Source organism: Astyanax mexicanus, chromosome 25 (assembly GCF_023375975.1).
Source record: "Astyanax mexicanus isolate ESR-SI-001 chromosome 25, AstMex3_surface, whole genome shotgun sequence".
NCBI lineage: Eukaryota > Metazoa > Chordata > Actinopteri > Characiformes > Acestrorhamphidae > Astyanax > Astyanax mexicanus.
This window is the reverse complement of record NC_064432.1, coordinates 7219463-7245995: the sequence shown is the minus strand read 5'-3', so window position 1 is coordinate 7245995 and position 26533 is coordinate 7219463. Positions and strand designations below refer to the sequence as shown.

The 26533-nt window shown below is 34.9% G+C and overlaps 1 protein-coding gene across 3 annotated transcripts in view; it reads right to left on the bottom strand.

Annotated features, from left to right (window-relative positions):
* The window catches only part of pax5 (paired box 5), a 94773-nt gene extending 69993 nt beyond the window's left edge, over positions 1–24780 (bottom strand). For 2 of the 3 annotated variants that reach the window (XM_022681744.2, XM_022681746.2), the window contains exon 1: positions 24517–24780. In XM_022681744.2, the coding sequence (XP_022537465.1) occupies positions 24517–24562 (46 nt within the window). In that variant the 5' untranslated portion in view covers positions 24563–24780. Of the gene's footprint in view, positions 1–11822; positions 12599–24516 lie in introns of those variants that run through there. The other variant, XM_022681747.2, reaches the window with a different exon arrangement.
* Positions 24781–26533: the final 1753 nt, after the last annotated feature.

Here is a 26533-nt window from a genome sequence, read left to right as displayed (position 1 = left end):
TGGTCTGAAGTAATTGATGGTCCAAATAAAAAAGGTTTTCACATTTCTACTAACATTAAAACTACTCACAACTGAAGTGAATATGCCAGAACCAGGATTAAGAAATACTGATTTACAGTGAATTTACAGTTGATCACAGTCTGCACTATTCTTTCCAGTTGTCTTCTTAGTCTGTACTTTGGGTTTCTTAAGGTCCAATCAGTGATCACTTCTAATTTGACTTTATGTCTCTCAATAAATTTTGCTTGATCATTTGATCACTTTTCACACTTTTACACTGCATTTTCTCTAAAGCAGACATGACTTAGTGACTATGTATCTGATCACTTAGGTCCAACACTTGATTATTTAGGTCCAATTTCACTTGAGTCTTGTTTTGCCATCACTTTGATCATTTGCGACTTGACATAATTTCTATTCTGATTATTTTCCATCACTAAATCACCTAGGTCCAACACTTGTTCACTTAGGTCCAACACTTGATCATTTAGACCCAACACTAAATCACTTTGGTCCATCAATCAATCTTAACTTTCAATCATTCAAAACATTATCCATGGGAATTGAACTCAATCACTTAGGTCCAACACATGATTATTTAGGTTCAACATTCTAGGTTCTAGGTTCAAAACTTGTTCACTTAGGTCCAACACTCAATCATTTAGTTTCAACACTAAATCACTTTGGTCCATCAATCCATCTGAACTTTCAATCATTCAAAACCTTATGCATGGGATCGAACTCAATCACTTAGGTCCAACACATGATTATTTGGGTTCAACATTCAATCACCTAGGTTCAACACTTGATCACTTAGGTCCAAAACTCGATCACTTAGGTCCAACACTCAATCACTTAGGTCCAACACTCAATCTTAACTTTCAATCCTTCAAAACATTATCCATGGGATCGAACTCAATCACTTAGGTCCAACACATGATTATTTAGGTTCAACATTCAATCCCCTAGGTTCAACACTTGTTCACTTAGGTCCAACACTCGATCATTTAGTTCCAACACTAAATCACTTGAGTCCATTACTTGATCATTACTTGATCATTACCTTGATCACTCAATCACAACATTCAATCATCAAACACATGATCACTGAGATCTAGCACTCAATCCCTTAGGTCCAACACATGGTTACTGAGATCTAACACTCACTCACTTAGGTCCAACACATGATCTAGGTTTAACATTCAATCACTTCAGTACATCACTCAATCACTTGGAGCCAACACTCAATCCCATCATTTAGGTCCAATATTAAGGTCCAACATAGGATCATTTAGATCCAACACTTGATCATATAGCTCCAACACATTATCACTTAGGTCCAACACATGATCATTTAGGTTCAACATGCAATCACCTCAGTACATCCCTTAATCACTTAGAGCCAACACTCAATCACATCATTTAGGTCCAACATTAAGGTCCAATATATGATCATTTAGATCCAACACATGATCACTTAGGTCCAACACTTGATCATTTAGGTCCAACATTCAATTATTTCTGTTCATCACCCCATCGCTTAGGTCCATCTTAGGTTAATAACTTGAACACTTAGGTCCACTACTCAATAATTTAGGTTCAGCATTCAAGCACCTAGGTTCAACACTTGATCACTTAAGTCCATCACTGAATCATTTAGTTCCAAAACTAAATAACTTAAGTTCATCGCTTGATCACTTTGGTCCATCACTCAATAATTTAGGTTTACATCCAATCGCTAAGGGCCACCAGTTGGTCACTTAAGTCTAACACTTAATGACTTAAATTCAACACTCAATCACATAAGTCCAACATGTGATCACATATATCCAACATTCGATTAATGGTCCAGTCCTTACTTATTTAGGTTAAAAACACAAACACTCAACATTCATTCTCTAAGGTCCACCACTTGATCACTTAAGTCCAATGCTCAACTACTTAAGTTTAACATTCAATCACTTAGGTCCAACACTCAATCACATAAATTCAACACTCAATCACAAAAGTCCAACATTCATTCTCTTATGTCCATCATTTGATCAATGAGGTCCAACACCCAATAATTTAGGTCCAAAACATAATCAGTTAGGTCCAACATATAATCACCTATGTTCAACACTTGATCACATACATATTCAACACTCAATCACGTAGGTTCAAAACATGATCACTTAGGTCCAACACTCAATCACTTAGGTCCAATACTCAATCATTTAGGTCCAACACTCAAACACTTAGGTCCAACACTCTATTCCTTACGTCCAACATGCAATCATTTAGGTCCAACATTAAATCATTTAGGTCCAACACTTAATCACTTAGGTCCAACACTCAATCATTTAGGTCCAACACTCAATAATTTAGGTCCAACACTCAATCATTCAGGTCCAACACTCGATCATTTAGGTCCAATGATTTAGGTCCAACACTCAAACGCTTAGGTCCAACACTCTATTCCTTACGCCCAACATGCAATCATTTAGGTCCAACACTTTTTCCACACATTTAATCATCTACATCCAACATTCATCCAAAACCTAGTTTCTCTAAAAGTGACTATTACTTAATTAATTACATGCAACCACTATTTGTTTTGTAGCTTCTGCAGATCAGCTCACTTTTACACTACAATAATGAGGTGGTCATATGCATATCTGACTATCTCAGAATTTCCTCAAGACACAGTGGACCTAGTTCACACAGGCACATTTCCTGGACGCTTATGATTGGATCAAATGGCAGATGTAAACATTGCCGTTTCATAAAACCAGTCAAATTCATATCAACCCAGCCCTACTTTTCAGTATGCTAGCAACTAGCGTGGCTTCAGCTCATGAAAAAATAAAAAAGCTTCACGGCTGTTTGTGTAAACGGTGTGTGTAAACTCCCTTAATCGTTGTTTAAGGTGCTAAGCCGTGTGCTGGAGGGCTTCCTTCTGCGGCCTTTCTCTGATCCATACAGAACAGAAATTATTTATGAAAACACATATTAAAACAGTCACTGTAATAGAGGATCACCCTGAGTGAGGCTGAGGTCTAATGTTTAAAGCTGCCCTCTATCTTGCCCGTGTCCTAACAAGCAGACCTGATCCGCGGCGGCGTCTGGCGAGCGGAGAATGAGCTTTCTAAGCCAGCAGGCCTGTCTGTTTCGCAACCAGGAGAAATCCACCGTGCAATAGTCCAGATCATTCTCACTCCGCATGAACAGCATGAGTGGAGCCTTTACGAGCATTGTACAGCAAAATACAGCAACGCTCAGTAATGTACAGCAACGTGGAGCAACATACTGCAAAATACAGCAATGTGCATCAACATACAGCAACATACAGCCACGTTAAGCATCATACACCAACATACAGCATAAAAGAGCAACATACACCAACATACAGCAACGTAAAGCATCATACTGCAAAGTAAACCAACATGCAGCAAAATAAAGTAATGTAAAGCATCATACACCAACATGCAACATAAAACAGAAACATCCAGTAATGTACATTAACATAGAGCAACATACAGCAACGTAAAGCCTCATACACCAACATACAGCAATGTACACCACCATACAGCATCGTACAGCAATGTACACCACCATACAGCAACGTAAAGCATCATACACCAACATATAGCATAAAAGAGCAACATCCAGTTATGTACATCAACATAGAGCAACATACACCAACATACAGCAACGTAAAGCATCATACACCAACATAAAGCAATGTACACCAACATGCAGCAATGTGAAGCATCATACACCAACATACAGTAATGTACACCAACATACAGCAACGTGAAGCACCATACACCAACATTCAGCATAAAAGAGCAACATCCAGCAATGCACATCAGTGTACGCCAACATACAGCAATATGAAGCATCATACAGCAACATACAGCAACATACAGCATCCTAAAGCAGCATACACCAACATAAAGCAACGTACACCAACATACAGCAACGTAAAGTATTATACAGCAACATGCAGCATAAAAGAGCAAAATCCAGTATGTACATCAGTGTACGCCAACATACAGCAACGTGAAGCATCATACAGCAACATACAGCAATGTACACCAACATACAGCAATGTAAAGCATCATACACTAACATACAGCAATTTACACCCACATACAGTGATGTAAACTAAAATGCAGCAACATACACCAACATACAGCAATGTAAAGCATCATACAGCAACGTACACCAACATACAGCAATGTAAAGCATCATACAGCAACGTACACCAACATACAACAATGTACACCAACATACAGCAATGCACAGCAATGTACAACGTACACCAATGCACACCAACTTACAGCTAAATACAGCAACATACACCAATGTACACCAACGTACAACAACATATACCAACATACAACAACATACACCACCATACAACAACATACACCAGCATACATCAACATGCTGCATCAATGTACACCAACTTGCACGTACACCAAAATGTACAACATATAGCAACATACAGTAGCATAAAGCAATGCACAGCAAAATAAAGCCATACAGCAATGTACACCAACATACACCAACATACAGCAATGTACAGCAATGTACACCAACATACACCAACATACAGCAATGTACACCAACATACACCAACATACAGCAATGTACACCAACATACACCAACATACAGCAATGTACACCAACATACACCAACATACAGCAATGTACACCAACATACACCAACATACAGCAATGTACACCAACATACACCAACATACAGCAATGTACACCAACATACACCAACATACAGCAATGTACACCAACATACACCAATCATCGTAGCCTACTTCATATATTTGCGTGAATAATTGATGAAATTACTGTAGAAACGATTGGGACGATAGAAGGTAAGTAGCATGATAGACACTTTTCTATCGTCCCCACGATACAATATTTATCATCATATCGCACAGCTCTACAACATACAGCAAAATAAAGCAAAGTACAACTACGCACTGCAACATACAATGACTGCCTCAGTCTACCTCACTTTACCTTGTTCTACCTCGCTCTACCTCCAGCTTTATTATGTCACATAAGCACAGTCAGCAGGATGAAAAGCTCTGTTGTTAATTGCAGGTAATGCATTTTGAGTTTACTGTTAGTCTCAGTGTTATTGGAGCTCTTTCAATGTGTTTATTATAAAAACTCTTATCGCCATAATGTATATATGTATATATATATATATATATATATATATATATATATATATATATATATATATATAATACATGCATAAATACACCCTGACACAGGCTGGTAGCGCTGTTAGATAAAAGTATACAATTTATCTAACAGCGCTACCAGCCTATGTGAGGGTATATTTATGTATGTATGGACAGAGTGTGGATATTTGTTTGGGTGTACATGTGCATGTTCGGAAGTCTGTCAGATATGTGTACGTAAGGATGTGTGTGTGTGTGTGTGTGTGTGTGTGTAAATGGAAGTGTTCCTGGAGCAGTGATTGATTTAGTGCCGTGTGGAAGTGAAACACACACACAGACTGAAACACATTCACGCTCCTCCAGCCAGAAAATCAACCCGATTAGAGACGCTCCTCCGTTCTCATCCTTTATCACACTTTAAAGCACACACACACACACACAAACACACACACACACACACACACACACACACACACACACACAGAGCATGGTTAAACCCAACAACAAAACAAATCGACAAACAGGAGTAAAATCAGTCTGATCTGCTGCTTTTTTTTTTTTTTTACAACAAATACATCATACACTTTAGGTCCAAATAAAAATATGGTCATTTAGAGCATTCATTTGCAGAAAATGAGAAATGGCTGAAATAACAAAAAAGATGCAGAGCTTTCAGACCTCAAATAATGCAAAGAGAAAACAAGTTCATATTCATAAAGTTTTAAGAGTTCAAAAAACTAATATTAGATGGAAAACCCCTCGTTTTTAATCACAGTTGTCATGCATCTTGGAATCATGTTCTCCTCCTCCACCAGTCTTACACACTGCTTTTGGATAACTTTATGCTCTTTATACTCCTGGTGCAGGAATTCAAGTAGTTCAGCTTGGTTTGATGGTTTGATGGCTTGTGATCATCCATCTTCCTCTTGATTATATTCCAGAGGTTTTCAATTTCGGTTGAAACTCATCATTTTTAAGTTTGGGTGATTATTCAAACTGCCGGAATTTTAGAACCATGGTAGAACAATTGCCTTTAATAAAGGCAAAGCAAATGTTTATTTGACTTCAAACAATAGTGGAACCCTTTTTGTTGATAAATAAGAAAATTGTAAAGGTCCTTTAACTTATTTGATAGACAGGAATCAACACAGTCAACGTTAACCTAGAAGCACTGCCTTTATTAAAGAACCCTTCCATTTTTAGTGCTATATAGAAACATTTTTAAAGGATCTTTAAATGTTGCTTGTTGCTTATATACGTATTAGAAACCTTTAAAGCAAGAGTTTATTCCCCACAATTGAAGCATATCTACTGCTCTATTCATCCAGGGTTGTTGAAACTGTGTATAGAGAAGCAAAAGGGTTTAAAAACTACTAAGAAAAATAGGAATCAACCAAAATGGAGAAGCATGCTTTTCATTGGACAGCAGTGATATATGGGATCTATTTGGAAAATAATAATTTTTGTATTCAAAAGGTTCTTTAAGTTGCCATGATTATATTATGATGGTGATGATGAATGAAGTTGCAGTCATACAGCACCTTTCTAGACACCCAAGCACATTTTACAGCAGCAGCCAATCGCGTACAGCGCATCCTTTTCAAACCTCAGAGCCAATCCATGTCTGGCTTTACAGTCATACACAGAATCATACAAATACATAAAAAAAAAAAAAAAAACCTCTTAAGTACCACAGGAACATGTGCAACCAAACTAGGGGTAAACGATATCGCAAATAACGCAATGTGTCATAAAGTTCTCATGACATTTAGAGAAAATTATGCTAATTTTGGACACGATATGTCATTGTCTCCAATGAAACCAGGCAAATTCTTAAAACCCAGAGATTTGAACATCTGTATAATCTTTTGTTTTTGATTAAAAACATTAAAAAGGTGCTTTTTTTATTTGCTGGTGCACCACTTTAGGGTGCTTCACGTACTACCAATGGTACACGTACCACAATTTGAGAACCACTGTTCTAGAGTGTCCAGTTTTATCTCCGGAATGTTTTTGGACTGTCGGTGGAAACCGGAAACCAGTTACACCAGTTCCAGAAGAACATGGAATGCATTGTTTTTTACCTAAATAAATTACATTTTAAATCCATTGAGTTTTTTTGGGATTTCTCGGTAACATGGGATTTCGCGCGTTCAGTAGCTCCTCCATTTCCACTCGCTGTTGTGGTTTTTTTTTTTACATGGATCTCCGTGGGAACGTGCACACAAAGTGTAATAGCTACTTAATAGCTATTTTATTAAACGTGAGGACAACAAAACTCAGAGATGTGCATCTGGACGGGACTAAAATTAACAGAGGACCATGGAGTTCAGCGAAAAACAGTAGGTAACTCAGTCTGTAATTTTCTCAGAGGACAGAGTCTGAGAAAAACACGTACATGGTCGTTCCGGACGGGAATAAAATCACAGAGGACCCCCATAAAAGAGAAAATTACCCCATCCAGATAGGGCTTAAGTGAATTCATAGGCAGAATTTGAGGCAGTGCCAAAAACCGCAACAATACAATTGAATATCACACAGACAATAAACTGAAATTTACACGTTACATATTCTGATATCAATGTGAAATGTGATAAATAAAGGTTCTAAATTAATTGAATCTTCTCTACTTAAGGTTTTTCAGCACTTGTCTTTGCTGCAGTATATTTTTCCCAGGATAAGAGATTTTTTTTTACCTCAGTCTACCTCAACATACCTCACTCTACCTTGCTGTATCTCACTGTACCTCACTCTACCACATTTTACTTAACTATTAATCTTACAGTCTTATTATATATACTGAAATATTAGAAATGTGTTTAAAAAACACATCACCATTATTAAAGCAATCTATCGCAATATACAACTGATTTTCAATTCCCTATGCTTAACGTCAACACTCATACTTCACAGGAAATTTGGCAGTGTTAAATCAACACTTATTAGTGTTAAACTTCACACTCTCAGTGTTAATTTAACACTAATAGTGTTGATTTAACACTGCCAAATTTCCTGTGTTCAATTGTTATTTTTTTTTCTGTGTGAAAAATCAGGACAATTTCTAGAATTTCCCCTTTGGGGATCAATAAAGTATCTGTCTAGTGGCATTTATATGCAGGCCTTTAGCTCTCTCTCTCTTTCTCACTCACTTTCTCTCTCTCTTTCTCCCTCTCTCTCTCTATCTTTCTCTCTCTTTCTCTAAGAATTACAGTGACTTATAGTGGAGGTTTGAACAAAATATAATAGCTATATTTTTTTCTTGTGAGCCACATACACTCTTAGTTACTTGAGTTTATTTTATTGTTGTTGTTTGTATTTTATTGCAGACTGACTGGAGTTAACCCTTTAAAACCTGATTTAATGAGATTGTTAAAAAAACTCTCTCTCTCTCTTTTTTTTCTCTCTCACATACACAGAATAGTGCTTCTGGAACTGGAACATTTAGAAACACTTCACACCTCGTCTCGCTCTCTTAGTTCCCAAATGTTTCACAAGATTTTAGTCCAGACTAAAACATTTATTTAAAAAAAAATGAGAGAAACACTCACATTCTCTCTCTCTCTCTCTCTCTCTATCTCTCTCTCTCTCTCATTCACACACACTCTCTCTCTCTCAGACACACACACACACTTACACTTTCACACACAGGCAGACTAAATCAGCGTGGATCCTTTAGCGGGAAAGCATCCAAATCGCGTGTTTGTGGTTGGTGTGACATCAGTGTAAAGGTTGGTGACACTCACACGCGAAAGCAGAGCGATTCGCTCCACTTTCCACACCACTAACACCGGCACACACACACAAAGAAAGAGAGAAAGAGAGAGAGCTGACAGTACTTGCAACATTTTGCTTCTACAAACAATCCACAAAAAGGGTAATAATGTTATAATCAAGTTCAAATAACAATAATGCTGATAAGGAGAATGATGGTCAATCACCAAAATCCCAGTGATTAAATTATTCCTCGTGCACAGAAAGAAACAAACAAGATAAAAAAGACACAAAAAAGAAGGGGGAAAAAACTAATAAATATATAAGAAAAGAAAAAGGAAGAAAAAATAGGCCAAAAGTAAAGAATAAAATCGAGAAATATTAAAAACAGACCAAATGAATGAAAGAAAAGAAAAGAAAAAAGAATGAATAGAAAATAAAATGAAAGAGACAACTAGAGAGAGGGAATGCAATAGAAAAAAGTGACAGAGAGGAAAATATTTTAAAAAAGAGGCTAAAAATTAAGGCAGTAAAACAAAGTCTCCTTTCTGACTGAGTGACCAAATCTAAACTAAACTATTTTTTATTAAACTCTATATATTCTCTCATACAATCAGCCCTACACTGAGTTATTACCTCAGTAATAAACGATATAATACACTAGCAATAACATTAGTTATAAATTAATAATTACTTCAGTATTAAACTATTAATAAATCATTATTAAACTAGCAATAAACAAAACTTTCAATTCATTCATTAACAAATGTATTTGTCAGATAGAATCACGTATAAAATCAGTAATAACGTACTAATACAAATAGTTACAAGCTAGTAATAAATTCTGTAATAAACTTCACATATTCTGGACAGTACACTCTTAAAAACTCATTTTTTAAATCAGTAATGATTTAAATTATAATAAACTCAATTATAAACATACTAATAAACACAGATAAAAAATGATATGAACTTTGTAATACATGCAGGAATACAAATAATTAAGTAGATGCAAATTATATAAAGTCTACTAAATTCAACAACACACTTTATGTTAAATATACTGAACGTGTTGGTGAACTCTCGAGCAAAAAAATAAACAGTTTTAAAAGTCGGTTAAAAGTGGAATACCTAATAATAAATAATGTTAATTACAAAATTAACTCAGTAATAAATTTGCTCAAACCAGCGATTTACAACTGTAATAACCGAGTTAATGACTACAACTATAATAAACTCAGTATAAACGCAGTAATAAAGCCCAGCAATAATATATTAGTTAGCTGTTTAAAAACGCAAGAGTCCACTGAACATCCATCAGTGATCTGGATGCGCGCGCGCACACAATGCTAGATCCAAACACACCAATACTGGACCTGAATATATATACATCAACTCTACGCTATATCTAATCACGCGCTTTCCAAACACGCCCAGCGCAAACTGACCGCACTAAAAACACTCAGGCTTTAGATGATGCTCTACAGGGTGGTCAGTGGAGGTTTTGGGTCATGGTCGGCTTTTGCCCGCTTCTTGTTGCCCTTGGCCTTTGAGGCCTTTGCTCCCTGTTGTGGTCGCCCTCTCTTCTTACCTCCCTCGGGTCAACATAGAGAAGGTCCTGACTAATACAAAGGGTCTACGAGATCCCAGTACACCAGCCAACCCAACCACACACCAAACTCAACATCAGTCCAACTCAAACCGCTTTAAACGACTTTAAAAAACATAAAACCATTTTTTAATCCACTTCTGAATTACTGTGATTTAAATAAGATTTGGACAATGGTTGTAGTTCACTCAATGTTTTAGTTAAAATATAATTTAACACTTGCACAGTATTATTACTTCTTCATAAAATTATAGTTAAAACACAGATAACCCGTTTATCCGAGACAAAACTGGAATTTTGAAGTTAAACTAATCACGTTCACACTTGGGTTAACATTGCACAATTTGGCTTAATTTTAGGTCCATTGTGCCCATAACGCAACGGATCCAAACCCAGCAGCAATAAAACCCAAACACACCGAAAAAAGTAACCATTACAACGGACCTTTAACGTTGAAATGTGATTGAAATATGACTGAAGTAAAGTCTGTTGTTGTTTTAACGTAAAAACGTTACGATTCTAACGTTGAATCAAGGTAATGTCCTCAACCATCTTTTTTACATTTTACATTTTTTGACATTTCTTTTTTGTACATGTCATTACCATACATAAAAAACAGTTGGCTGGAGGGATGAAAATGTGGCTTTCTAGTAATTTCTAGTAATTGCTTTTTAATTTGGCACAAATTCTTCACCATACCTGGTGGTATGTTTATGTTCTATTTGTTTTACTGTTGCGTTTTGAGATTAAATGTTCAGTAATCAGATTGGTAGTGGTGATGGGTAACATTCTTTATACTCAGCTTTACTACAGTGATGTGAGTATATTGTGAACACTCTGTTAACCATATGTTTTAGTTTTATTTATGTGAGCTATGGTTTATTAAAGGTTGAACGTACAAGGTTGAAACAACGCTGCCATATCACCATAACACCAAATTCAACGTTGCAATGCCAGCTGGGAAGAACAAGCATCTATAAGGACAAACATATAAACATCAAAGAAGAATCGAAGTGGACAATTGTGTTGGATTTGAGTTGTGACTCAACTCAATTCTCAATTCAACTCAAAATGATACAACTTAAAATAGCATATTTCCACAGTTTAATTTATGTAAAAAAAAAAATTAAAAACCTGCAAATTTGGTCTGAATCGATTGGCTTAAGTTCTTAAATTCCTTAAAGTTGTATCACTACATTTTCTTTAAATCCTACAACAAATTAGCACAAACATGCTTTTAATCAGTCTTTTGCTGATTTGTGAGATTTGCGTGCGTGTTTTGTTGTTTTGTGTAGTGAACTTACTGTGCATCGCGGCGAACGGGTCGTGTTTGCAGTGGATTTCCATAGGTTAGCTGTTACAGCCAGTTTAAAACGGCCTCACAGATATACAAAGAAAAATTTAAATAATAATAATAAATTGGGAACTACACAGTCCCAAATGAGGTCCACATTTAAAAACTAAAAAGGTCGACCAAAAATGTTTAAACAAAATATTTTTACAGCTGACGTTTGAGGCAATTATAATTCCTTAATTAGGAAAAAAAAACTAAATAGTGAATATTTATTTTTTTAGGATTAATTCGGGAGAAAATCCAGATCAAAACGGGGGAGGGGGGGTGAGGAAGAAAGGGAAAAGTATTGTAGTAGGAGCTGTGTTAAATCCCTTCTGAAGCGCAGAGCAGGTCTGTCTGTATGAAAGAAAATCATTCAGAAAAAAACTAGTTTTTTTGCCCTTTTTGTTTTAAGTCCCATCAGATTTGAGAGCAGCCGGGTAACTCCGAGAGAAAGCCGGTCCGTGTAGTAGGAGGAGGCGGGGGGCGTCTGAGGAAAACTAAACCCCTAAACATCTTTTCTGACTGGAAAAATAAAGAGAAATAAAGTGAAAAACAGTCGCTGATGTCGCTTAAAGTAGTGTAGCTGTATCCAGTCCGAGAAAACGGCCGGTAAATGTGCGTAAAAGGCGAAAATGTAAAAAAAAATCCCCTCTGAAATGCTCAGATTTCTCCACAGAAATTCAAATCCGCAGATCCGACCGTTACGCGTCCGGCGGTCACGGCGCGAGCCCCTCAGAACGCGCTCGCGAGCGGACAGCGCTGCGCGGCACCAGAGCGCTGAATCTTAGCGCGCGCCGCCAGCCGGTCCGCCTGCCAATCAAAGAGACCGCGGCCAATCACAGCACAGAGGCGCTGGCGTCACGGCCAACGGCAGGTCACGTGCAGCTCGCGGCGACGCTGATTGGCTGCTCGGCCGGAGCCTTGAGGCCCAAGAGCCGCTGTTTAATTTCAATTAAAAAAGAGAGAAAAAGAGCAAGAGGACGGGGTTCAACTGAGTCAATACCGACCAGCTCATTAATGACGCTCCAGAGCGCAGTTTTAATACCGATGTCGTTTAATTGATGAACAAACAACGAAAGAATTAAATAGATTTAAAAAAAATTAAAAGACACAGACCTGACTGACTGAGTACTGTGTCACAATCACTGACCCTGACTGACTGTATGAATACATACATATATATTTAGGTGCATAGGCCACATAAATACATAAATAATTAGATTGATAAACAGATGAATAAATAAATAAATACGTAAATAAAACAGCAAACAAACAACTCACAAAAATATAGCCTAAGTATAATAATTTGTTTAAATAGTAAACATTAAAATAGCGTCTGAAGGGACATACACATAAACGCAACATAAAACGCCAATAAAAAGGCAGAATAATCATAAGAAAAGCGTTTTTTTATATTTTCAAAATATTGCTTTCAAAAATGTATGCAATCAGTAGGATAATACATAAACGAATAAGTATATAAACAAATTAAAAAACATAATTACACAAACAAACAAATGCATAAAGTGGCCATTTTATATAGGCTACGTTTTTGGTAGATTCCTGTTGTTTTGTTTAAATTGAATATTATGTTCTAAGTCAAATATGTCTCTATAATTAGTGATTGTAATAATAAATATAATGCGTTGTTTTTAAAAATATGTATTTTTAAAACATCTCTCAGGTCAAACCAGACGCTTATTATGTCTCTCTCTCTCTCTCTCTCTCTCTTCTTTCTCTCTATCTTTTTATTTCTCTGCATGTGTGTTCAGACATTGGCCTAAGAATAAGTTGAATTAAAACATGACATTTTTCAGGTCTGTTAACAAGGTGGTGTGTTTACAGTAATATTGATGTAATGGAAAACATTGGAATATGGAAATATAAACAATATTAATGTGTACAATATTAATGTATTTGTTGTGAACATTTTCTGTATACTGACTGCACAGGAATGAGATTTAAAGTGGAATAAAATATGACTTTTACAGTGTGGGAGAAAACAATAAGCCAAATAGAAAAAATAACGCTAAAACTGATTTTAAATTATAGCATAGATGTTAAATTATAACACTGAAAATACAGTAAGGCAAATGAATAGCAGCTGATGTCACAATGTTCACACTTATAAGTCTTTCGCGAGGTTAAACACGGGGTTACAGCGAGGGTGTGAGGTTAGAACGTAGGCAGGAACCCTTTGAACTATGGAACACACACTTATACTGATGAACCAGAGAAGCGCTAAAATTTCGACACCAATTCTGTCGCTAGAGGGCGCTGCTCCAATCTAGATCTATCTATCTCTCTTGTTGCCTTTCTTTTTTAAATAAAAAAAAAAACAAAAATATAAAAGTTGTAGGAGTGGCCTCAAAAAAAAAGACCTACTAGAGAACATTATATACATATATTAGTGTATCACCTTTTTTAGTTTTTGACACAATCTAAATGCCTTCTGTTATTTAAATTGTGTAGGATTCAGTGACTTTTTGTGAAATCAGTGAATAAACCAATAGAAATGCTCCAAAATGAAGGCTCAAACGGTTTGATTTATTTTTTTCTGTAAAGTCACTGTTTTCAGGCTTTTGTGCGACATCGGCAAAACTATAAACCTATAATATAACATATAACATTGTAATATACAATGTACAAAGTCAGTGTAGTCTGCAGAGTTAGTGTTTCAGTAAAGGCATGTTTTTCCCCCACAAACCCACACATTCTTACCCACAACACAAGTACGATTTCTGACTAATATTTGTCTGTCAAAACTGTTAAAATATGAATAAATATACATATAGTCAGGTCAATAGTATAGGTACGGGGGTATGACCAGTGTGGAGCGTATTATAATAAACACAACGTTTACTCAATTAACTTCAAAATATTGAACAATTTCAGTTATTCTGAATCAACCCAACAAACTGAGCTCACAACACAGAACTTAACTAACAAGTCATGACGATGATGAAGGTGAAGCTAAAGTGTTGACAGTGTTCTTGCCACACACACTCTCTCTCTCTCTCTCTCTCTCTCTTTCGCTTTCTGCAAAAGCGCACGAGCGATAGGGGAATTAAACACAAAGTAAAAGGAGGAAAGATGGTGGTGGTGTGTATGTGTGTGAGAGAGAGTGCTGCTGTGGGCAAAAAAACGACAATGATTTAGCAGAAAAACAAGACTTTATTTATTTATTTATTTTAGATTATTTTGGAGGCATTTTAAATGTTTTTTTGTCAATTGAATTATTTAAATTTGCGATAAATGTTTAGCGGCGGTTAAAAAAAACACGTTTATTTAGTTGGCCATTAGTTTATGTAGGCAATTTATTTATTTAATCAAAGGGATTGTGTTGGGGCATTTTTAAATTTGACTTATTCATTTATCTATTTATTCATTCATTTAAATCACACAGCGATTTCGGGGGCAAACTTTCTCTCTGTTCTTTTTTTTTTTCATTTTGTAATTTACTTTTATTTCTTTATTTATTTTGAAGCCTAATCGCGCGCGGGGGTGAGCTCGTGGCAGAGCTGCATTACACGCCCGCGTGGCCACACGAGAATCCCATATCTCTTAAAAGTTAGCTTTCATTAAACTAACATATAAATAAATAAATACATATAAACAGAGTAATAAATAAGCGCGGTAAGGTGTAAAAACAGTTCCAAACCTAATTATTGTAGCACTACAGTGATCTTCATTATTATCATTGACATTTTCGAAAAAAAAATGTCGTCTCGTGCATATTTGTTAATTTAGGTCTAGAGTTAAAAGCGAAAGCTGGTGGTCAGAGGTTCAACAGAGGTTAAAAGAGTCAATAAAAAGTCTAAAAGTGTGAAATTACAGGTTATATATGAAATCATGTTTTAGGTCAGTTATGATGTATAAAATAAATACACATATTTTTATATAATATGGACATGAGACATGAAAGAAAACGAGAAAACTAGTGTAAATAATAACGTTTGATAAAAAAACGAATTGTTAATGACCTGAACATCATGCTTTGAGTTAGATAAATCTACAAATAAATCATTAAATGTTTACTTCTTATTTTTTTGTCTTCAACACTCTAAACACTATATATATATATTTTTTTTTTTTACAACAGCTACAGTTAAGAAATATACGTTAGAAGAACTATCGGACCTTGTATACATTTTAAGGTTTAAGGTTTAAATAACGTTTATATGATGCCGACAAAAATGTTGTAAATTGTTCTTTATGAAACTAACTGTGTTAATTATCTATGGCATCGCTTAAAAACATTCTGTTTTTTTAAATATACTGCTGTCTTAAGTTCTCTCTACAGAAAGCGGTGGTGAACTGACCGCGGTCTGACCGTTGTGAAGAAGAGGATGAGGAGCGAACAGCGAGTAAACACGTCTAAACATTTATCTACACGGTCAGGAGTAAGACAGAGGAGGAGGAAGATCAGGAAACAGAGGGGTTAATCGTGAAGTGGGTGGAGGAGGAGAAGAAGAAGGAGGAGGAGTTGTGGATGAGTCTGTGAAAGAGAATGAAGAAGAGGAAGAAGAGGCATTGAGTCAAATATAGAGCATCCGTGCAAAATAGTGCAAGAGTAAAATAGTGCAAGAGATCACTTTTGGTTCCATGAAGAACCTTCAAATTTGATGGTTCTTCACAAAATCACGTCTGTGGAAATGCGTCAGGGTGAAGATCCTTAAAAACACTTTCACATTATTAAAATAAGAAGCTTTAAACCTTAAATCCTTAAAACCTTCTGCTCCTCCCGACTTTAGTCTTTATAGCGTTGAACCTGATGGTGTCATCTTTACCAATCAGAAGAAGTATAGATTAAGAAAATCACTAGAAGTTAGGGATTGTCAGTAACATGCCCTTTCAGTTTTGGATCGTTTGAGGGTTTGATGGTTTTTCTTGTTTCAAGGTTTAATAAATTGAATTTTGTAACTTTATACAGGAAACACTTTACTTTATTATTATCATTTCATATTTTTGGTTGGTTATTGATTTTACCAAGTGTTATCTTAAACAGTTATTCATATATATAAATTCCAAATTTTACATATAAATATATATATATATATATATATATATATATATATATATATATATATATATATATATATATATATATATATATATATATATATATATATTACTATTACCCTGATCAAACAAACCAACTACATCAAAATATTCCACTGCACATAACTGATGAGGACAATTAAATGGTTTAACTGCTTCGCAGTCTATCAGAACATAAGCACTGAAGGTGGTGATCCAACAGATCTTGCTTCTACAGTAGATGATTCTTCAGCGCTTCACCACAACATATTATTTGCAGTCTGTACAGAACAGTAGCATTTAGCTAACAAATAATGAACTTTTGATAAAATGGTAAAGCAGATTTATATGGAGACATATAAAGGAAGAACACAAAGTTTGTACCATAAACTTTTTTTTTTTTTTTTTTACAAACATTTACCTCACCTGAAAAATGTCTTACTTACAAACTCTTAATTCTTTTGGTAACCAAAGATGTCCAATGACAAGGAACATCTTAAATTTATCTCAGTAAAATAAATTTAATAATTAGCTCTCTGCAAAGGCTTTCATTGTTAGGAATGAGTTCTTCTAAGAATGTTTTATTAAAAGCCCCTTACAGCACCATAAGATGCTCTTTCACTGCTTCGGGTTACGATTAAGAAACATACAAAACTTCCTCAAGCAACAGACTTTCTTTTCCAATACGACTTCGAAAGAACAAGTGGTTCTACTTTTGCAGCCTTCAAAATGCCCTTTACTATTTTTTTTATTGAATGGTTTCGGTAGAGCTAATTTTAGTTTTCTTAAAAATCTGTCAGTGAAAGCCTTTTTGGGGGATAAATTGAAAAGATTTGTGAAGGTAAAGAACATTTTAAGGTTAAAAGTACTTTCACCAAAGTGTAAATAGAGATGAGACGTGCAAAATTCTAAACTGATAAAAAAAATCCATCCTTTAAACAAGAGTTAGTCCATGATGCATTGGATCCATAAACAGTGTCAGCTTAACCATCTCTCAAAGACACATTCCACAACAAAAACAAAGATGTTAAAATTGTACAATTATGAATTGAGGCAGCATCCATGTTTAACATCCATCTTTATTCAGAGATGCATTTCACTATCAAGTGAAAATGCATGTAGTTAAAATCTTCTATACAACTCTACAAAATACTACTCACAAGATGTGAGCAGGCATAATATGGTGTTGAAATGATGCAAAACTATAGTTTTTTATATTACAAAGATATTTATTACAAAGATTATTATTATTTACCAAAACAAAGCTGCTCTTCTGATGTATAACTTAAATAACCCTTTCTTGCACTTTGAACGCTGCATTAAAATGTGGGTTTGGACACTAGTTAACAGTGGAAAGGTTGTAGTGGTGATTTTCTCTGGGTTGCAGTTGAAACCACAGTGTTTGCATGCATCAGTTTATTCTTTCGCTTCACCTGTTGAAAATTTCATACCTGATAGATCTAAAATATAGAAATCACAATCTTGTATTTTGGGAATTCCAGGGACCGAAGAAAAGCACCTTTTACTGGTTGAATATCGTTACTTTAACTGTTCTACAACATTGCTTTTTAGATTATAAAATCACTTATACTTAAAAAAATAAATAAAGATGCTTTATTTGTCTTTACAAAACTAAAACATGGTACTTCGTAGAAACAAAAGTGTTTTTTTTTATGATACGGCTCAAAAAACCATTTGAATCACACTGAATTTGAAGAGAGTAGTTGCCGCAATTTAACAAAAAATTCTCCTTAAAGGTAAATAAATAAAAATTAAAAATTAAATATGGAATAAATAACAGCATGGGCGAAAACTGCTGAAGCACCAGTGTTCTTCAGTTCTACAGGGGTTCTGCTGATATGATGGCCTTAAATGTGGCTTTATTTTATTCAGCATTCAAATCCCTTGAGTTCTGCACCCAGAGACTCCGCCGCCATTGCAAGCTGCATAGAAAAATAACTGCAACCAAAGTGCTAATCATGATTTTCCATCGAGTCAGACATACACCACACACACACACACACACACTTACACAGGTCTATAGGCGTACAGACACACCACACACGACTTCTCGCTGTCAATCGATTGCACCCTTCTGCTCACAACACAAGCAATCAACAGCTTCGATTTTCTCAGAGTCCTCCTTTTTACACTACTCCACCCGAGAAGTGCCGAGGGTTGAGGTACAGGTCACTCGTCATATTCCAAAAAATGTAATGAGGAAAAAAAAAATCAAAAAATGTTTTTGGTTTTCTACACTGCAAAACAGCTTGCAGATGTCCTTACAGTTATGTTAAACCTTTCTTTTTTAATATAAAGTAGCATACTCAATGTCATTTGCTTAACCAACATAACTTTTTATACTCATTAAAAGGCAAACTGAAATAGATAATCTTTACTGTGCTCTTATAGCCTTCAAAACTGAGGCCAGGCAAGCATATTTTATAAACGTAAACAGTATAGTATACTGTGTAAGCAGCTGAAGGTAGTCTGGGTGGAAAAACTACACAGTGATGGTGAGTAAAGGGAGGAATAAGGAAGACACACCCAGTATGCAAATAGATTGTAAGAGGAGCCAAAGGGAAAGGTGTGAGATTTACGCATCAAACATAAATTCTTCACCAAGTTCGGAAAAGCACTCTTAAGCCATACACCTTTAGAAATGCTGTGAACAGCATTTCTAAAGTTTTAAGAGTAAAAACCTGAAAGAAAAATTTTCTACAAACCTCCTACAAATTAATCACTTTTTTAAATTAATTACAATACCATAAAAAGTACAGTAATTTTTGTTTAAAAAAGCAAATTTGTCAGAGGAAATAGACAAAATCGTTTATCTTTTTAAAGCTTTTAAAGCAACTACTTTGTTTTAAGATTAGAAAACACATACAATTTTGGGGGGAAAGACTACATAGTGATGGTGAGTAAAGTTAGGGAGGAAGACACATCCAGAATGCAAATAAATTGTTTCTAGGAGCCAATGGGAAAGCAGTGAGATTTACGCATCAAAGTTACGCTGCCCGAACAATAATTCATCACCAAGCCTGGAAAGGTTCTTTTAAGCCACAAACCTTTACTGTCCAATTAAAAAAGAGTTGTGGGTGTGACTATGCCAGAGTATATCCTATGAGCACACATTTTACCCAAAATAAATTAAAGTGTATCTGCAAGAAATAATTAAATACCATGAAAAAAGGTATTTTTGTAAAAAGCTTACCTTATAAATGTGGTTATTTAGATGTGTGAGTGGAGTGTGAAAAATATTTCTAAAGTTTTTAGAAACTTTACAAAATCAAAAAGGTCTCAAGAAGGATCCATAAATTGGACCAGGAAGAGTAATAACCTGAAAGAAATAGGTTCTTCAAACCTCCTACAAATTACTTTTTTAATCAGTTATTTTAGTGATACCATGAAAGAACTACAGTATTTTTTCTTTATTTTTAAAAAGCTAATTTTATAAGAAGCTTTTTAAGGTTTAAAGCAACAACCTTGTTTTAAAATTAGAAAGCACGTACAATTTTAAAAATAAATGTGTTTTATATGTTTTTTTTGAGTGACTTTATAAGAGGACCACTTTTGGTTCTATAAAAAACGTGTTTTAATAAAATAGGTGAACATATTTTTTCTAAATCCCTTACCTTCACAAATCTAAAAGGCCAAAACTTTTCAATGAGTTCTATAAGCGATGCCACAGAAGACCTCATGTTTTAAAAAAGACATTTGTGAAAAGAACCTTTTAAAGGCTTAAAGTTAGTTTAGTTCCTTAGAGAACCAATTTTGAACACTGTTGAATCTTCTGTTGATTCTTAAAATGTTTTTAAGATACTTTACACTTTATGCTAAATAAAAAAAAATGGTTTTAACTTGGAACCAATTAAATTATGCAATCAATTGTGGTTCTTCTATGGGATTAAACTCTAGGAGAGAACCCTGAATAGCACTTTTTTGCTTTAAAGAGTGTTTGGTTGATTAATTAAATAATAAATTATAAGTGTAAATTGTAAAAGGTTCTACTGTACAGGTTAAAACAAGCCAACTGGATGTTCTGCAGGTTCCAATCCAATCTGAATTAGCTTAGTTAATTCATATTCAAATGATTACAAGCACAATTTGACAATTTTAAGTGTTTTCAATTAATAACTTGTTCATTTTAGTAGGTATACAGTATTTACATTTATATCTAAAGCTGTTTTTCCTCTGCTCTCACTTCTCTCACACCTTGGATTTTAGCGTTTTATCTTAAACCAAAAATCTCCCAAAAGCAAAAAATTGAGTGTAAAAGACTCAAGTTTCTGAGCTGGTTGATGCTCAAAATACTCTGAATTTCCACAGAAGTTCTAGAAGTGACTCAGTGTGGGAGGAGCTTTACTTTTACTCAAGCAATACTTCGCGGAAGTAACAAGATTTTGGCTTGAGGACGGTTTTCTGATGTTCTAATTGTCTCTAGATTCTCTATAAAGTTGCGAAAAAGTTAAAAAGTAACCAATGGTTTCCCAAGTCTCCATCTCTTTCATTTCAACAAGTTTCAGAGTTGCCAAAGAAATAAAAAGTGTAGAAGTGTGCCACGAAGAGTTCTTCAGAAAGATCTTGTAGTGTAGAAGAACACCTTTTAGCTTCCTTGAGAGCCATTCAACTGCTTTAAATGCTCTTAAAGAACTCTTTCAAAGTTCAAAGGTGCTCAACACTCTTTAGAAAAGTTCATGACTTGTAAAACCAAGGTTCTTGAAAGAATAACCAGCATAAAGAACCAATAGAACATTGAGTTTCATTGAGTTTTTTGCTGTTACGTTTCTGAACAACATTGAACTTAGTAAAGAAACCTGTGAAGAGTTCAAATTTTTGTTCCAAGCATAGACTGTTCTTATAACTCCACATTTCTAAGACAAGAACAAAACTGTATATTAAATTCTAAATCAAAGTCAAGGTGATATAGATTAAGATTACTATTTAGAACCAACAATCAGTGCATAACAAGAAGTTCTCAAACTAAAATTCAAAATCAATTTTATCTTTTCAACTCTATATTCCTTTCCTAACTTTCTCAACTAATATGAACAGCTCATTACAACCAAGAACTAAAACAAGTGCTATAAACAGCTGTTTGGCGCCAAGAAACCAGAATACATACTTATTTTACAGTCTAAAATCAGAGTTAATTTAATCTCATTGAATTTCATCAATTCTTTATTTTATTCCTCAGTCTTTGCCCTTAAAAAATAAAAGGGCTAGACCCAACTCTTTAGAACCAATAACCAGCACACATACCATGGTTTAGAATCCAAATCAAGAGTTATTTTAGTCTTGTCAACTCTTGCCAATTCTATGTTCCATTTCTTGCTTTTCTATTTCCTACGTTTCACTCTTAAGAACCAAAAACAGCACACATATAAGTTTAAAAACCTTAATCAAGAGTTTATTTAGCCTCGTCAACTCTTGCCATTTCTATATTCCATTTCTTGCATTTCCATTTCTTACATTTCAGAGTTATTTTAGGCTTGTCAACTCTTGCCATTTCTATGTTCCATTTCTTGCATTTCTATGTCTTGCTTTTCACCCTTAAGAACTAAAAACAGCACACATACTAAGTTTAAAAACATAAATTCAGAGTTATTTTAAGTTTGTCAACTGTTGTCAAAACTATTATCCATTTATTGCATTTCTATTTCAGACCATAAACAGCACATGTACTAAGTTTATGAACATGAATTTAGAAGCAATTCCATTTCTTGCATTCCATTTTTAGAACCCAAAACAGCACACATATCAAGTTCTAGAACCTAAATTCAGAGTTATTTTAAGCTTGTCATTTCTTGCATTTCTATTTCTTGCTTTTCATTGTTTAGAACCGATAGCAGCACATATACTAAGTTCTAGAACCTAAATTCAGAGTTATTTTAGGCTTGTCAACTCTTGTCAATTGTAGAACCAAGAACAGCACATGTACTAAGTTTAAGAACCTGAATTTAGAAGCAAAACTAAGCGAACTGCACTTGACTTGCCAACTCTTTCCAATTCTTTATTCCATTTCTTGAATTTATATTTCTTGCTTTACACTTTTTATAACTAAAAACATCACACATACTAAGTTTTAAACCCTAAATTCAGAGTTACTTTAAGCTTGTCAACTCTTGTCAATTCTATATTCCATTTCTTGAATTTCTATGTCTTGCTTTTCACTCTTTATAACTAAAAACATCACACAAACTAAGTTCTATAACCTAATTCAGAGTTATTTTAGGCTTGTCAACTCTTTTCAATTTTAGAACCAAGAACAGCACATGCATTAAGTTTTATATCCTACATTCAGAGTTATTTTTACCCTTGTCAACTCTTGTCAATTCTATATTCCATTTCTTGAATTTCTATTTCTTGCTTTTCACTCTTTATAGCTAAAACCATCACACATACTAACTTCTAGAACCTAAATTCAGAGTTATTTTAAGCTTGTAAACTCTTGTCAATTTTAGAACCAAGAACAGCACATGTTCTAAGTTTAAGAACCTGAATTTAGAAGCAAAACAAAGCGAATTGCACTTGACTTGCCAACTCTTGTCAATTCTATATTCTATTTCTTGCATTTAAATTTTAGAACCAAGAACAGTAGATGTATTAAGTTTTGTAACCTACATTCAGAAACATCACACATACTAAGTTCTAGAACCTAAATTCAGAGTTATTTTAGGCTTGTCAACTCTTGCCAATTTTAGAACCAAGAACAGCACATGCATTAAGTTTTATAACCTACATTCAGAGTTATTTTAAGCTTGTCAACTCTTGTCAATTTTATATTCCATTTCTTGAATTTCTATTTCTTGCTTTTCACTCTTTATAACTAAAAACATCACACATACTAAGTTTTAAACCCTAAATTCAGGGTTATTTTAGGCTTGTCAACTCTTGTCAATTTTAGAACCAAGAACATAACATGTAGTAAGTTTAAGAACCTGAATTTAGAAGCAAAACAAAGCGAACTGCACTTGACTTGCCAACTCTTGTCAATTCTATATTCCATTTCTTAAATTTCTATTTCTTGCTTTTCACTCTTTATAACTAAAAACATCACACAAACTATGTTCTAGAAATTAAATTCAGAGTTATTTTAGGATTATCAACTCTTGACAATTTTAGAACCAAGAACAACACATGTATTAAGTTTTAGAATCTACATTCAGAGTTATTTTTAGCTTATCAACTCTTGTCAATTCTATATTCCATTTCTTGAATTTCTATTTCTTGCTTTTCACTCTTTATAACTAAAAACATCACACATACTAAGTTCTAGAACCTAAATTCAGAGTTATTTTAGGCTTGTCAACTCTTGCCAATTTTAGAACCAAGAACAGCACATGTACTAAGTTTAAGAACCTGAATATAGAAGCAAATCACAGCGAACCGTATGGAGCACCAAACCAAGCAAACCGAAATAAACCCCACCAATAAATAATACCAATAAATTAAAAACCACAAAGCCAAAGTTTCAAAAGTTTCTACAGAAGCCACACTACAGCCCATAAACACACCCGGCAGACCACCTACAGACCCCTGCTGTAGTGCTGGGGTTAAAATACTGGACAGAAGTGAATGAAAGTAAGTTAGGAGGCAGAGTAAAAGAATGCAGACCCTACCGGAGCGTCCGATTCGCACTGCTGGACCTTTCTGCTCCAAGTCCATGTTGGGGGACAGAGGGATGAGTCCAGGGGGCACAAACAGGACACAAACACACACACACACACTTTCTCTCTCTCTGTCTGTCTGTCTGTCTCTCTCTCACACACACACAGTTAGTGTGCGTCTGGCGGATCCTGTGTGTCTTTTTTCAGGGCTGTGTCTTTGTGTTTTGGGCTGCTGCTGTGGCTCTTCCGCTGCACAGTGCTCACTGGGCTGAGACTAAACACTTTAGGAGGAGAAGGAGAGCAGCGATTAAAGGGAGGAAGGGGAGCCGGGTGTGTGTGTGTGTGTGTGTGTGTGTGTGTGTGTGTGTGTGTGTGTGTGTGTGTGTACACTCATTGGCCTCTGTTTCCTCTTCTGTCACACACCACACACAAAAAGATATATACACACACAAACAAGACAAGAACATATGTCATGTTATATATACAGCTCTGGAAAAATAAATAAATAGAAGAGAGCACTTCAGTTTCTGAATCAGTTTATCTGATTTTGCTATTTATAGATATTTTTGAGCATTTATGGCTGAAATAAAAAAAAAGATGCAGAGCTTTCAGACCTCAAATAATGCAAAGAAAATAAGATCATATTCATAAAGTTTTAAAAGTTCAGAATCGATCAATATTTGGTGGAATAACCCTGGTTGGTTTTTAATCACAGTTTTGTTCATGCATCTTGGCATCATGTTCTCCTCCACCAGTCTTACACACTGCTTTTGGATAACTTTATGCTCTTTACACTCCTGGTGAAAAAATTCAAACAGTTCAGTTTGGTTTGATGATCAGCTTGTGATCATCCATCTTCATCTTGATTATATTCCAGAGGTTTTCAATTTAGTAAAAATCAAACAATTATTGCATGTATATCATTATATAAAATGTATATTATGTACAAAAAATAAATATGTACATATGTATGCAACATGATATTAAAAAATAGTATAGAAAATATAAAAAGTTGCAGCAACTTTACAGGAAAGAGATAAATCCTAGGAAAGTCAATGTAAAAGACTTTTAATTCAGGTAATTTTTGCAGATTTTCTATTGATCCATTCATCAAGAAAAATTAAAAAAGAAAAACACTGTGTAAAATTATGTAGTAAAATAAAAATAACAAAAACGGAGATACTTGTTTTTCATTGGACAGCGACGATGTGCATATATTTGTACACAGTGTGTCTGCATCAATACCGTTATAATTTATAATGTATGTATACATATGTAACCAGACATATATAAACACATTTAGCCTACAAACAGACACACGGCGGGTGCACGCGCGCTCGCACATCTGTTACACTGTTTAAGCGCCATTTTTTTAACAGAAGTTTCTCTCTCTCTTTCTCTCTCTCTCTCTCTCTCTCTCTCCCCCTCTCTCTCTCTCTCTCTCTGTATCTCTAGGGATTGTTGAACCACAGTTTCAAGGTGCAGCAGCTTGCATTTGCACGGCATGTATATAGTGTACAGTTATGTACAACACACACACACATATACACATTAAAGATACACACATATTTTTTATTAGAAATAAGACGATAAACAATTAAAACACACATTTAAAACACTGTATTAAAACCGAGCCTTCGGACGTTTGCAAAAGAAGACTTCAACCTTACTGTGCCTATTTTTAATAATGTAATTATTTATATTTTTTGAGTCATAACGTAATGAATTACCAAAACGGAGTGTGTGTGTGTGTGTGTGTGTGTGTGTGTGTGTGTGTGTGTGTGTGTGTGTGTGTGTGTGTGTGTGTGTGTGTGTGTGTGTGTGTGTGTGTGTGTGTGTGTGTGTGTCGGAGGCGGATCCAGCGCATGCAATCACCAGCCTGCTCGTACAGAGAAAATAAAAAACTTTAAAAAAAAACAGTATTAGAATGAATTTAATAGATTTGAAAATTAATTTAAAATTAATTTTATTAAGCCAGTTAGGTGTTTTATATGGTGAAGTAATATTTAAACGTAATACAACAATAGCA